This window comes from Perca flavescens, chromosome 6 (assembly GCF_004354835.1).
Source record: "Perca flavescens isolate YP-PL-M2 chromosome 6, PFLA_1.0, whole genome shotgun sequence".
NCBI lineage: Eukaryota > Metazoa > Chordata > Actinopteri > Perciformes > Percidae > Perca > Perca flavescens.
Window position 1 is genome coordinate 20,116,203 of NC_041336.1, and position 13,481 is coordinate 20,129,683.

At 41.5% G+C, this 13,481-nt stretch overlaps 1 protein-coding gene across 2 annotated transcripts in view; it reads right to left on the bottom strand.

The window, feature by feature from the left end:
- Window positions 1-13,481, bottom strand: part of galnt1 (UDP-N-acetyl-alpha-D-galactosamine:polypeptide N-acetylgalactosaminyltransferase 1) — a 53,151-nt gene that overhangs the window by 14,151 nt on the left and 25,519 nt on the right. For both annotated transcript variants that reach the window (XM_028580743.1, XM_028580742.1), the window contains exons 3-4: window positions 1,546-1,685; window positions 1,250-1,418 (exon numbers count right to left, since the gene is read on the bottom strand). In XM_028580743.1, the coding sequence (XP_028436544.1) occupies window positions 1,250-1,418; window positions 1,546-1,684 (308 nt within the window). In that variant the 5' untranslated portion in view covers window position 1,685. The remainder of the gene's footprint in view (window positions 1-1,249; window positions 1,419-1,545; window positions 1,686-13,481) is intronic.

The following is a 13,481-nucleotide window of genomic DNA, read 5'->3' on the forward strand; positions in this document are numbered from 1 at the left end:
TGTCTTCTTTCATATGGTAGCAGTGACAGAAGTTTTTCGTGCCAAAGAGTTAAAGTAGGAGAGTGTTCTTTAATCCAAACATGAAGAATGGAAAGGCGAGCAGCATATAGCATTATAGACATTATTTTTGTTTCCGGCACACAGTTGTTTACACCAAGGATACACACTGGATGAAACTCTGGATACGTTTGTAAATGATTGGTCTCCCCTTAAAGATTATTTTGGCCATGAATGGCAAGCAATAACACGCATTAATATGGATTGAGAAGAAAAAAATCCCCCCCCCCCAAATAATGTACTTAAATATGGTCTACGGTCTGTATAAAACCTGTGTAGAGAATGTATGTATATATATATGCGATGTCTGTGTATACATGAAGTACAAAATTTACACTGCTAACCAACTAAACGAAGGCGTAGTAGACCTTTTTTTTTCTTTTTCTGCTGTCTTGTTTTTCTATGTTTATGGTAAGAAGAAAAATGTGAAAATAAACAATTTAAAAAATAAATAAATAAATAAAAAAGGGGCAGCATGACAGCATGTATTTCCTTTTGAAAACGGCCAGTGAGGGTTTAACCTTTAGAGTGAACCAAAGGGCTATTAGTCATGGTGAGAAAGGCAGTTTGATTTGATAGAACAGCCAGAAAGGCGGGATTGTTAAAGAAATCTGTCATTACTGTATTGGTTGGACCTTTTAGTAATGTCTGCAAATGTAGCATTAGGTCACCACATAAAATAACTGGCTTGCTGTGTCCCAATACTAATATTAATGCTAAGCAGGCTTTGAGTCTGTGTTCACACCGGAAACATGACAAAATACTGACAGTCAAAACTGTCACTTTCACACCTGTAGTTTGGTTCAGCAACAAAAATTACATATTGCTGCATTTTAGTTAGGGAAAACATAATCCAGTGACTGCCCATGCTGCATTTTAATGCATCTTATGTGTGTACAGCTCACAATCAGCAGATGATTTAACAGTAGTTAAGCTTTTGTTTTGTTTACTTTCAGACCACAAACAAACCGGTACTGAGAACCTTCTTTTTCAGGTGGTTTCACTTGTTTAGTCCACACCAGAGTTCAAACTGGAAAATAAGTTTGTATTATCTGCTGTGAAAGCACAAAAAAAAACCAGTTGATTCCTGGCTATTCCAACAGTGAATGCCAGTGAGAGCCATTTTGAGCCTTAATGAGTGGAGTAAGAGTAAGTGACAGGACAGATGATTAGCTGCAGGGAGGCTGCTCACCCTTCCAGGCGGACGTCAGGTAGTGACCGATTGAGAGCAATCATCTCAGAGGCCATGAGGTTGAACTGGTTGATCTTAAACATGTCCTTCATCTTGTCCTGGTTCTCCTTAGGGATCACCACAGGCTTTCCCCCTTCGCCGGGCCCGTCCCGCGGCCTGGTCAGGGCATCTGCAGCACGCGCGCACACGCACACGCACACGCACACGCACACACACACACACACACACACAATGCTGAAGGGATGTGAGAGTGTGTCTCTGTGATCACTTGTATATGTGTGGCACTCTACACTTACCTTGTCTCCCAGGCAGTCCTCTCTCCTTTTTGTCGTCACACTTGTTGCACTCACTGAAGTAGAGCAAAATGAACATGTCCAGCATCACCCACACCAGAGAGGTGGCCAAAACCACCTTACAGTAGGCGAACCTCCGCATCCTAACAAAGTAATGAGAGATAGAAGGGGAAGAGAGAAAATTTAAAGCTCTGGCTGAGATGAGAAGTGATGGTGAGTCCTGAGCCACGCACACGCACACGCACACACACACTCTCTTTCTCCTTATAACTCCCTGTCTTTCTCCTCACTCCCCTCAACCTCCATGCCAAAGTATCTTCCCAATTCCTCCATTTGTCCTTCTGCCTGCCTGTCTGCTCTTATCTGTCGGCTGTTTATCAGCACCTCTCCAAATGGTCACCTTCACACTCAGAGAGAGCTTCAAAATGAGCACTGTGCATTGCTGGATTTCTATCTTATATCACTCCAGAAGAAAAATAGTAAATCTATGAGGGCATTTGTAAAAGTTTAGTTTGGATAGGATGTTTCAAGGTTTATTTTTTTTTTTTTTTTTTAAACCATGTTTTTATTCAAGAAAGGCAAAACAATACAGATCTAATCAGTTGGTTACAGTGTCTTGATTTCTTTTTTCTTGTTTGAAAATCGATCCCATCCCACCCACACCACCCACATACTGCCATTACCAACAAAACAAAAGCAAGAAAGAGGGAAAAAAAAAAAAGGTTGACGGAGGAAGCAGTTCCCCACTTCACATCAGGCATCAGAAAACGCAACTGTGTGTATAGGGCAGAGCTGTTAGGGCCTTATATTATCTGGGGGGAGGGTGTTAAGCCTCTCAAAGTACAACAACAACGGATCCCATATCTTATGGAATGTATCAGTCGATCCTCTAGAGAAATACTTAATTTTTTCTAATTTCAGGAATAACATCAGGTTGTTAAGCCAGACTGACGCATACGGTGGTTTAGAAGATTTCCACTCCAGTACTATCCTTCTACAAGCCAACAGGGAGGCAAAAGCAAACGCGTTTCTCTTATTAGTGGTCATTGAGACCTCACTCACTAATACACCAAAAATGGCCAGCTCTGCATTCAGCCTCACATTCGTGTCAAATGCTTAATTTAAAGTTTTGCAAACAGTTGACCAAAAATCTCTTAACTTTGGACAAATCCAAAACATATGAGCCATGTCGGCTGAAGTAGAATTACAGCGGTCACACCTATCATCAATGTCTGGGTATATCTTGGACAGTTTTGATTTGGTATAATAAATTCGGTGAAAGACTTTAAACTGTATCAAGTTAAGGCGGGCACAGGAGGATGAGCCACTTACTCTACTCTGAGCGCAGTCCCAGGCTGCATCAGATATCTCCATCCCAAGTTATTCAGTCCAATCTTATTTTATCTAATGACACTTTTTGAAAAGATAAGATTGTGTATATATTTGAGATCTGGCCTTTATGCTGCACAGGAGCTTGTAAGATATTGTCCAACCCTGAATTTACCGGTAATGCTGGAAAGGTTGAGCTCCATGTTTGAATAAAGTGATGGACCTGGAAATACGTAAATAAATTTGACTGTTCAAGATCATTAAAGCTGCAAAAAAGACCATCTATATAAAAGTCACTACATCTAAGAAGACCAACTCTGTGCCACTGTGTAAAGGTATGATCCAATCTGGCTGCAGGAAAGAGGTGGTTATTGGAAATAGGGCTACACATAGAAAATTCAAGAAGTTTGAAGTGTCGCCTAAATTGTGCCCATATTTTGAGAGTACAACGTACTACAAGGTTTGGAGTATACTGCGATGGTGAGAAAGGTAATTTTGCTGTAATTAAAGCGGCGAGAGATGTTGATAAGCAGGAGTTTCTTTCAACTTGGCACCATTCCTTTTCTGGGGACTGAAACCATTAAATAACTTTTTGTATGTTTGACGCCCAATAATAATTCTTTAGATAGGGAAGTGCTAGACCACCCTGGCTCTTGGGTCTCTCTAGGAACTCTTTCCGGATTCTAGAATTTTTACCATCCCACAGAAAGGAAAAGATCAATTTATTTAAAAGACTGAAAAAAGGATTTGGGCAAAAATATAGGTTGACACTGAAACAAATACAAAAATCTAGGTAAAACATTCATTTTTATACAATTAGCTCTACCCGTGAGAGAGAGGTATAGGGCTGACCATCTCTGAAGGTCTGATTCTAGTTTTCTCAATGTTTCAAGGTTTCTAAGCAAAGCTTTGGCTACTTTCAAGTTTTTAAGCTAAGTTACACGGCGGAAACAGACATCTTCTGTGTCAGAGTTCCCAAACACCCTGCAGTGTACAAGCCACCCTTTATTCAATCAACATACCAAATCCCTGTGTGCTAAAGCGCGCACACACACACACACACACACACACACACACACACACACACACACACACACACACACACACACACACACACACACACACACACACACACACACACACACACACACACACACACACACTTACTTATTTGGATCTGAAAGGCATCGCAAGAAAAAAACAAGATCCAAATACTTTGGGAAGAGTCACTGACAAAGTGACAGGTCTACATGGCTCCCGTACTTTTACAGGTCTTTCCATTTATAATACTCAACACATTAAGGATAAACAAAGCATCTCCGTCTCCATATTTGAATGCTCCCTATGATGGCTGAAACAGAGCACAATTTTGCAAGTCTTTTTGCCTCCTTTTTTTGCAGACCCCTAGCTGCATCCCCCTGACCAAATTCTTATGGACATGACCTAAACTTCCAAATACCAGAGTTATTAGTTTTCAGTTGTATCCAAGTTGGTGAATGAGATCTACCAGTGGATGATATTTCAATAGTTCGGAATAGTAGCAAGTGTCCATATGCAGATCAAAACAGCAGCCTACCTCAAAGATACATACAGATTTAATAGCCTCATTTACAATTACAATGACAGGAGTTATTGGAATGTTTTTGAAGTAGTCACTGTCGGATGTGTTATGATGGAACCAGTTGAATTTTACAATTTAGCCATTTGTGCTTGTAAATCTTGCTATCATGTCCATAGTTCATCTTTTGCAAATCCTTGGCAACCAGATCAACCAGACAGTCATGTCTAGCCACATACAGTCCTTTATAATTGTAGCATCCGTTTAGTATGTGTGTAACGGTTTCATTTTCCTGTTGAGTTGGGTGTAATATGCAGTAGGGTTTGTACTTTGATGGGTACCATGTTGCCAGATTGTACCTGGTTAGGAGACACTGTAATCTTGCTTTACTCATGAATATTAGGATGTCATATGAGATTGAGGGGTTTGTCAGGACAGACTGAGATACAGAGTGGTCAGCAAATTGGAGTAATGAGTTTTCCTTGCAGTCTGAGGCCCGTCTAGTGCTGTCCGTTTTGGGTCTGTCTAAGGTGAAGAATTGAGGCTCTTGCGTGTTTAATCTGTAGCTGGTGAGATGTATTGTCTTCATTGAGTATCTTCAGGGTGGAAACCAGTGGGTCAATGATTATGTTGTCGTTGAGAGCGACTACTGCTCCGTCGGGTCCCAGCCAGTACAGTTGTAGTCCTGTGCGGTGGCAGAGATCATTAAAATCCAGCCAGTCGGAGCGCACTCTGAATCAGGCTGCTCTGCTGTCTAGCTTTCCGTTCTGCTTTAGTTTGAATCCAAGAACCTGGGACTCGTTTGTGTCATTTTGCAACGCTGTAGATGTAAAAATAGCGATTTGCGTGATAGCTCTCTAACAGTTGTATTGTCATTGTGGAGCATGTTGAGAAGATGCCCTGTTCCATTCAACGTTTGGGACACCAAGAACCCCGTCTCTGCGCAGCTGGAAAATAATGTCCCGAGTTGTGTGACTATTGAGATAGAGCAATTTCCTCACCAGCTTCACCGTTCCGTTGTTCATCGCTAACAATGTGTGTTGTGGAATGTGTACGTTCGGGAAAAGGTGTTGAATTTTAGCCGTTATGATCAGCCCGATGGCCTCAATTTTCATCATTATGGGGAGGGAGGCAGAATCAATCAGTCCAAGTCTTTGGATGTACTCGTGAAACAGCTCTGTGATCAGTTCCTCCCAATCACCGCTGACATTACATTTATGGCCCAGATAAGGATATGTTTTGTGGCGTTCATACAGTTGGATAGGTTTCTGCATTAATGAAAAGACAGGGGGTTTGTCAGACTTTGCTTTATACCATCTGTTTCCTCCACTGTCTTTCATAAAATGCAGCACATTTTGTAGATTTGATGTCCAAACCTGACCACCTTATGAACCCATCTGTGCGGAGGAGCATGTTGGAAATCACACTTTCATCTCTTGAGGAGATTTCCACATTATCCGCAAAGCCTTGCACTGGGTTTGGGGATCGCACACCTGCTGGCGCGCACTGGCACATCCAATTCATCCAGGAGTTAATCGCCAGCATGAAATTGATGGCGCTCCACGGGCACCCTGTTTTGATGCTGATTTTGAGTGGTATGGGATCAGTTAGGGCGCTTCCACATATGACTTGGATGTAAGAGTTCTTATAAAAGTCTTTAATTACGTCCACATACAGCTGTGGTAGTCTTATTTCGTCTAATGCGTGAAACACGACATTATGGGACAATGTGCCAAATGCGTCACGGAAATCCAAAAAGACCTTAAAGAACTTGGTAGATGAGCGTTTGAAGTCGTCTATTCCCGTTTTAAGACAGAAGACGTGTTCATTCATCTCCTGCCTACGGATATAAGCTTATTGCTTTGGTGAGAGTATTCCTGTCTCTACTAGCCAGGGAAGTATTCGTGACAGCATACTAGGGCTGCAGCTATCAATTATTTTAGTAATCGAGTATTCTACCGATTATTCCATCGATTAATCAAGTAATCTGATAAGAAATACTTTGTAAACAGCAAGAGTAAATATATTTATTATTGTTTACTAAAAAAAAGGAAATCTGTCTTTTGTATACATACAAAAGCAGCATACGTTTATTACCTTGTGTCGGGTTTGTTCCGTGGATAAGTAGCCTACACTGAATGTTTTCTACAGAGATGATGTAGCAGCATGTTTGCAGCTTAAAATGATCCCAAACTTTCTGTTGTTTTCTCTCGCCTGTCTCTTAGACCCTCGCTATTTTCGTCTTCCTTCATTTTTAATCTGGGTCATCAGTCTTGTGTCCATAGAAGCGTCAACCTGTTGTGCGCTAGTAATAATCCTCCGTGCGGAAACACAGTGAGCTGTACAACCTTAATTACATTGATTTAACGAAGCTTCAAGGCAAAGAATTTTGCTTCGAGGATTTTTTGTAATCAAATTATTTGAGTTATTCGAGGAATCGTTTCAGCCCTACAACATACATTTCATGAATACCTTATAGACTGTTGGTAGTAAGGAAAGGTCTCTCCAGGTAGACTGATCTTCAGGAATATTGTCTTTTTGGGGGATACGGTGGATCAGGGCCCCTTTCCATGATTCTGGAACTTAACCATTCTCCAGACAGATCTTGAATATATTGGTCAGAATTGGACACATCATTTGTTTGGTAGTTTTCAGCATTTCATAAGTCACGCCATCAAGTCCGCTTGCTTTATTATTGGAGAGGTTATAGACCACTTTCTCCACTTCAGTGGCAGTGAACAGCGAAGCATTAAATTGGCTAGAGTGTACAGGGAATAATGATCCAGTCCATGGCGGTGCATTTAACATACCTTCAGGCCTCTCAGGCGCGCATTTGGAGGTGTAGTAGTTCTGCACAGATTATTTGCGCAGACTGGTGCATTTGAGGTATGTACGGTTGTTAAGAATAATTTGGATTGCTCTAGATTTTCTATTCTGCCATAAATAGTTTGACTTTGCCCACTTGCGTTTTTTGATGGGTTCCACTCTGTGGCGCCCCTAGTGCTGACTGAACAACGTCCCGCATAAAAAAGAAAAGCTCTGCCTCCATCCAGCCAGGGAGGGAATCCAGGGTCTGGGCCTCAGGGAGGTTTCTGTTGGTTCGTGGCATTTTCTTCAGTACACGGGTTGTGAACTTCAGGAAAGGTAATCCAAACTGCCTTCCATTTTGCCAGATGATTGTAAAAGCTCCGTTCTTGTAGGAAATTCCATTTAAAATGCGGATGAGTCTGATCCATTTTGTCGGCGTTTCTCCTGAGAAGAGGAAGTTATGTTTATCCTCGAGGTGTTTTGTATCCAGGGTCTTCATGAATGCTCTTTTCTGATTTTGGAATATAATCCACTCATCCTGGTCCAGTGTTCTCACAGTGGTTGAAAAGTCTGTGTAGTTTCCACTCACCGGGTGTTTGGGCACAGGATCGTGAATAGTCCAACTTTGTTTGTAAATCCTGCCGGTCTGGAGTGCGTCTTTAAACGCGCTCTTTACTGTTGTTATAAGGCACATTGTGAGAAGTAGTAGCCAAAAGTCAGCCATATCAAAATACACTTCCTTGCATTAACGCTGGCAGTTATGAGTGTTGGAAAATCATACGGGTGTGCAGCCATGTTCCGCTGTTTATCAGCACCTCTCCAAATGGTCACCTTCACACTCAGAGAGAGCTTCAAAATGAGCACTGTGCATTGCTGGATTTCTATCTTATATCACTCCAGAAGAAAAATAGTAAATCTATCAGGGCATTTGTAAAAGTTTAGTTTGGATAGGATGTTTCAAGGTTTCTAAGCAAAGCTTTGGCTACTTTCAAGTTTTTAAGCTAAGTTACACGGCGGAAACAGACATCTTCTGTGTCAGAGTTCCCAAGCACCCTGCAGTGTACAAGCCACCCTTTATTCAATCAACATACCAAATCCCTGTGTGCTAAAGCACACACACACACACACACACACACACACACACACACACACACACACACACACACACACACACACACACACACACACACACACACACACACACACACACACACACACGAGAGAGAGGAGCTGTGATAGTAATTGCTTTCCTTTGGCAGGCAGCGAGAGACACACACAGCCACATTAAAATTCCTCTGCTCCCCTTTCCTTCTCTCCTTCAGTACCATCTCTCCTCTCTTTGGCTGATTCTCTGCCTCAGTGATCCCTCAGGTTGCAGCAGCACAAGCAGAAGGGAGAAAATTAATTTGGCCACGGTGATTTCTCTCGTGCCCCTGGGAGGAAGTGTTTTTGCATAGCTAGCTTAGCTTAGCTAAGTTTAGCTTGGATGGAGAACTGCATAGCAGCATTTCTAGATTCCACCTGATTCCAGGATTCTGTTTGCACAAAGTGCCATCCGCTGCAGAAAACTAGAGTGAAAATGTTTCTTTCCTCAGACTTTTATGTAATAACTACTTGCAATGAGAGATAAGAGCTGCAACACAGTCAATAACAAGGAGCACTAAATTGTGACAAATTGATGGCAACTGCTGAGTTTGATATAAACCAAAATACTGCTCATAATACTATTCACAAGAGTTTTGTAAACTTGGAAGACTTTATCTCTCATGTTGACAAAGAGAAACTAGTGCAGAGAAACCACCAGCAGATAAATGCAACGCTCTGATCGCTAGTTCTCAGTGAAGAAAATAATTCAATCAAATCAAGTAAACTCCAGCAACAAGAGTTTTGACAAGGTTAATGAAAGTACACCATGTTACAGGAGTTTAAACTGGCACTCAGCCGCAGACTGAATCAAATTTAAAATGTGACCTTAGTTTACAAGTTTGAGTAGCCTGGCATCTACATGAAGAACCATTCATGTCAAATTTGACAGTGGCATTTTTTACTTTATCAGCACATCAGCTTTTTTGTCTTGTGTGATATTAAACAGATATGGTTGGGTTTTGGACGGTTAGTCAGACAAAACAAGAAATGTCAGGAGGTCGCCTGGGGCTTAAGGAAATTGTGATGACCAATTTTCACAATTTTATAGACCAAAGAAAATAATAAGCAGAAAATCTCATACTTATGCTACGTTTACACGTGACCGGCTATTTTTATAAATGGACATTTCAACCTCTCCGTTTTCAAAAATGACATCGTGCACAGCTGTCAGTTGTCAGAAAAGTGTTTGTTTACATGTACCCGTGTATATATGCCGTCAAGAGCATGCAGTGTAACGAGTAGCTCAAGCCCACGTTAGCCAATCAGAATCCCGAAAATAGCAACAACAGCAACGAATCACTTCCTCTTTCTCTCTCTCGGCTGCCTAAACCTCCGTTTGTCTCAGTTTACATGCAAACGTGCAAACAAAGTTTTCCAAAATCTCCACTCTGGCCAGAGATTTTAGAAAGAATCATTTTCAGAGGCAAATTCTCTGTTTGCGTGTAAAGAAAGGGCAAAAATGAAGGGAAATGTCTCAGTTTTTCAAAATAACCATGTACGTGTAAACGGGGTATTAGTTTGATTGTTAGTTGCAACTCTAGTGTTTCTTTTATTCAAATAGTTTGCAAAGCACTTAAGAGTTGCTGAAATCTGTTGTATTATTTATAGAGGGGGCTCAGAGTTTTAATAAACATAAATTATATAATTATCAGCCATAATGTCTAAACCATAAGGAAACAGACATTTACATTGCCAAAGCAAGTATGAAATAAAAAAGGTGCATAAAATAGCCTAAGTAACAATTTACTTGCATAAAGTGTAAACAGAGATTTGTAATATTGCAACATTGTACAACAGGTCAAGTTTAACATATATCTTTCAAGAGAGGCTTGGAAATATTTTATAGCTTTTATTTATATCTTTTGTATATCTACAAAGGGGGGGCCTGCAGAAAATGTTTGGGAACCACTGAAGTAGGTGATTTTTTGCACGTAGCATTCTGTACGTGTTATTGATGGTGTGTGGTAGTGGCATGTTCACACCATTGACTGCAGTTGGTACTGCTGTTACTCTACAGTATAAAGAGAGCAAATTGCTGAGGGCTAAGTGCTATTAAAAAATGTGCCATGCCATACGGTATGTAACTGTATCTTATAATAGCTTTCAACCTTGCTGTTTTGTAAGTCCACTTTCTATTTTACTGTAAGCCCTAGTTAAATACCCAGGTTTTCTCAAATTTCAGGGTTCCCATCACATCCCTGACATTTTGGTGTTACACTACAGTCAGGACTGTTATGGGGGAAACCAACATAAGAAGAAAAAAAAATGTGGTATGTTCCTGTTAAGTAACAGTAAGTTAATTCCCAGATCCTCCCGGATATCTTAAAAAAAAATTGTCAAATTGCTTGTTTAGACCACTCCTCTCAAAATTCTTGAAATTCCAGGATCAGCGGGAAGCCTGAAATACAGACCCTGCTCGAAAATCTCCCTCCTTTCTGTTTCTCTGACCGCTGTTAATGGTCCTGGCCTTGCTTGACCCCCACGCAGTAACATGACACAACCTGACATCACAGCAGAAACTTGGATCCTTTTCACCTTTCCTGGCGTGCAGGCAGAGGGACGCACATACGCCAAACATAACAATGCACTTGGGTGGAGACATTGAGGCACTCCATCACAGAAACGCACACAAATATTCTTGCTCACAAAGTCGTGTCAAAAGGCTGTCAGAGATGTCAACTGGTTTCCCTGAATGCTATTTAATCACAGCGGATGTAAAAGAAGTAGACAGCAGCGCTCCAAGCAGCAGCAGAGAAGATTTATATGTATGTGCATTGACTTAACAGACTTTCCCATCACCGTCTCTCAGCCATGCCTTTCCACTCAATGTATTTCTAATCAGGCATGGCAGAGGACACCTCAGGTCTCCTCTGTGCTCACTGCAGCCCCAGGCCTTGCTTCTGTGTGTGTTGCATGTGTGTGAGTGTGTGTCAGTTTAGTTTATGCTGGGTGCTAGTCTCTTTGAAGTCTCTTTTAAACAGCCTGGCTCCCTATGACATTAAACAGACACACAAATCTCCATCCCTCCATCTCCGCGCTTTCTCCCTAATCCATGAACATCTCATGTTCCCTCCACTTTTATCTCAATAATGGGCATTTTGCTCTCTCTCTCAGCTGCCCCACCCCCACTACCCTGTTTGTCTCTTAGTGATGTCGTCTCCTTTCAAGAGCGGTTGCCATCACTACTTCCCTACAAGAACACGGTTGCCATCACTACCTCCCTAGAATAACACAATTTCCCCCTTCACATCCTTCTCTGTGTCTTTACCATATCCCCCCCCCATCTCCTCTTCTCAACAGACTTAATCCCTTTTTGGAGATTGCACAACCGGAGTTTCTCACAATCACTTGGACAAACTTTGGAGCAAGAGAATCCAGCACTCGCTTTAAAATGTATTACTGGGAGCGGGGAGCCTCCCTTCTGGGGATTTCATGTTTGTGTGTAAAAGAAAATAAAGAGGGAGGAGAGATAGTATTTATATGAGGGAGTGCCAATAAGGGGGGAGGATTTATGTGTTACTAATTAACACAAAGTTTGTGCTGCTAATTCATTTAATAAACTACAAACTGTTCATTTGCTTGCTCTCTTGCCTGGTTTATTCTTTATGAAACCAGATGCCCTTAAATTAAACAACCTTTTTCTGTCGTAAACAAGTGTGTAAAAATGCATGTTGCTGTTTGGAGCATCTTCAATGAGAAAATAGAAAACCAGAGATGGTGCTATTCAAGTGCGTGATCTGTCCTTGGGTCATATGGGCTTAAAAAGCCAAACAGTTTCCAAGAAACGCTGATGGGAGTGGCGATTTTTAGAAATGCAATGCCTCTCAACTGGAGCGGAACGCTGAAGATGCTAATATTAGGAAAGTGAAACAAAACAAGGTGGTCTGAAGCCCCGTCTTCATTGCTCTCGATGGGGGGTACACAGCCACTCTTGGCAAAAAAAAAAATACAAGCGTACCAAAATGCGTCATTACAAATCAAGCAAGAACGTTCACTCCGCTTATTGGTCAGATGTGTCTGGGGCAGGAGCAAAAAAGTAAATACAGGAAGAAGGTCCTGTGTTCTGGACTAGTGAATATTTATTGCATCTCCATGCTCAAACCACTTCATTTCATTTAAAAAAAAAAAAAATCAGACATTGTCACTGAGAATTTGCTCTGCTGTGCTGGTGTCTGTCTCACAACTTTAGCAGTGGCTGGTTTGACCACGGAAATGCAAGTGACGATGAGCATCAGCACAGTCTGCTTCTGTGAGAGAAACAATGCAAGCTGCTACAGTTTGTATGTTCTGCCGCATCGCAGATTGCAAAGCAGATCTGACTACAGGAGCCGTTTAGCTCAGACTTGCGGAGTAAACATACAGTAGTTGGTGCTGTTCAAGGCCGGATCACGTTCTCACAAAAAACAAACCCCTCCAGAGTTTGATTAAAAGCGTACTGAGACCACCTCATCATGCAGGTCTCGGTACACTAGTTTGGTCCGCTTTTGGTGCGTATCAGAGTTTGATTGCTGTGTTCTCACCTGCCCAAACGAACCGCACCAAGGGGGAAAATGAACTCTAGTGCAATTCAACCTAACTAAAAAGGCAGGTTTGAAAGCCCCCTAACTCAAATAAAATTTCACCCCTTCTTCTTTTAAATATTTTCATGGGGGAAACCCTGATTTATGTAGGTTTTATTTTTTCATTTGACTCATTATGGACATTGAATATTAGGGATACCCCCCTAGGGATTTAGGGGACTGATGATTCAAATCATCAGTCTAGAAGCCCCGAGTCAACTCTGAGTCAGCTTTAAGCTATGCCATTGTGGGCGGAGGAATGCAAGATAACAGCATGGCAGACTATAAACTTTTACAAACCCACTCTTGACTCAAAATGACCTAACTACAAAACTAACAGAATACAGAAGAAATGGAAACTGAGAAGGATGACAGAAACTGTGACGGAAACTGAGGGCAGCATAACGAAAAGTGCTAATGGATTCAGTTTGCTGCTCTGAAGCACTTTGCTCCAGAGCTGAATGTTCATGAAGTCAGCTACACCTTAACTAACGCATGTTCTGCAGGAAACCCAGAGTATGATTAACACTTTGGCTGAC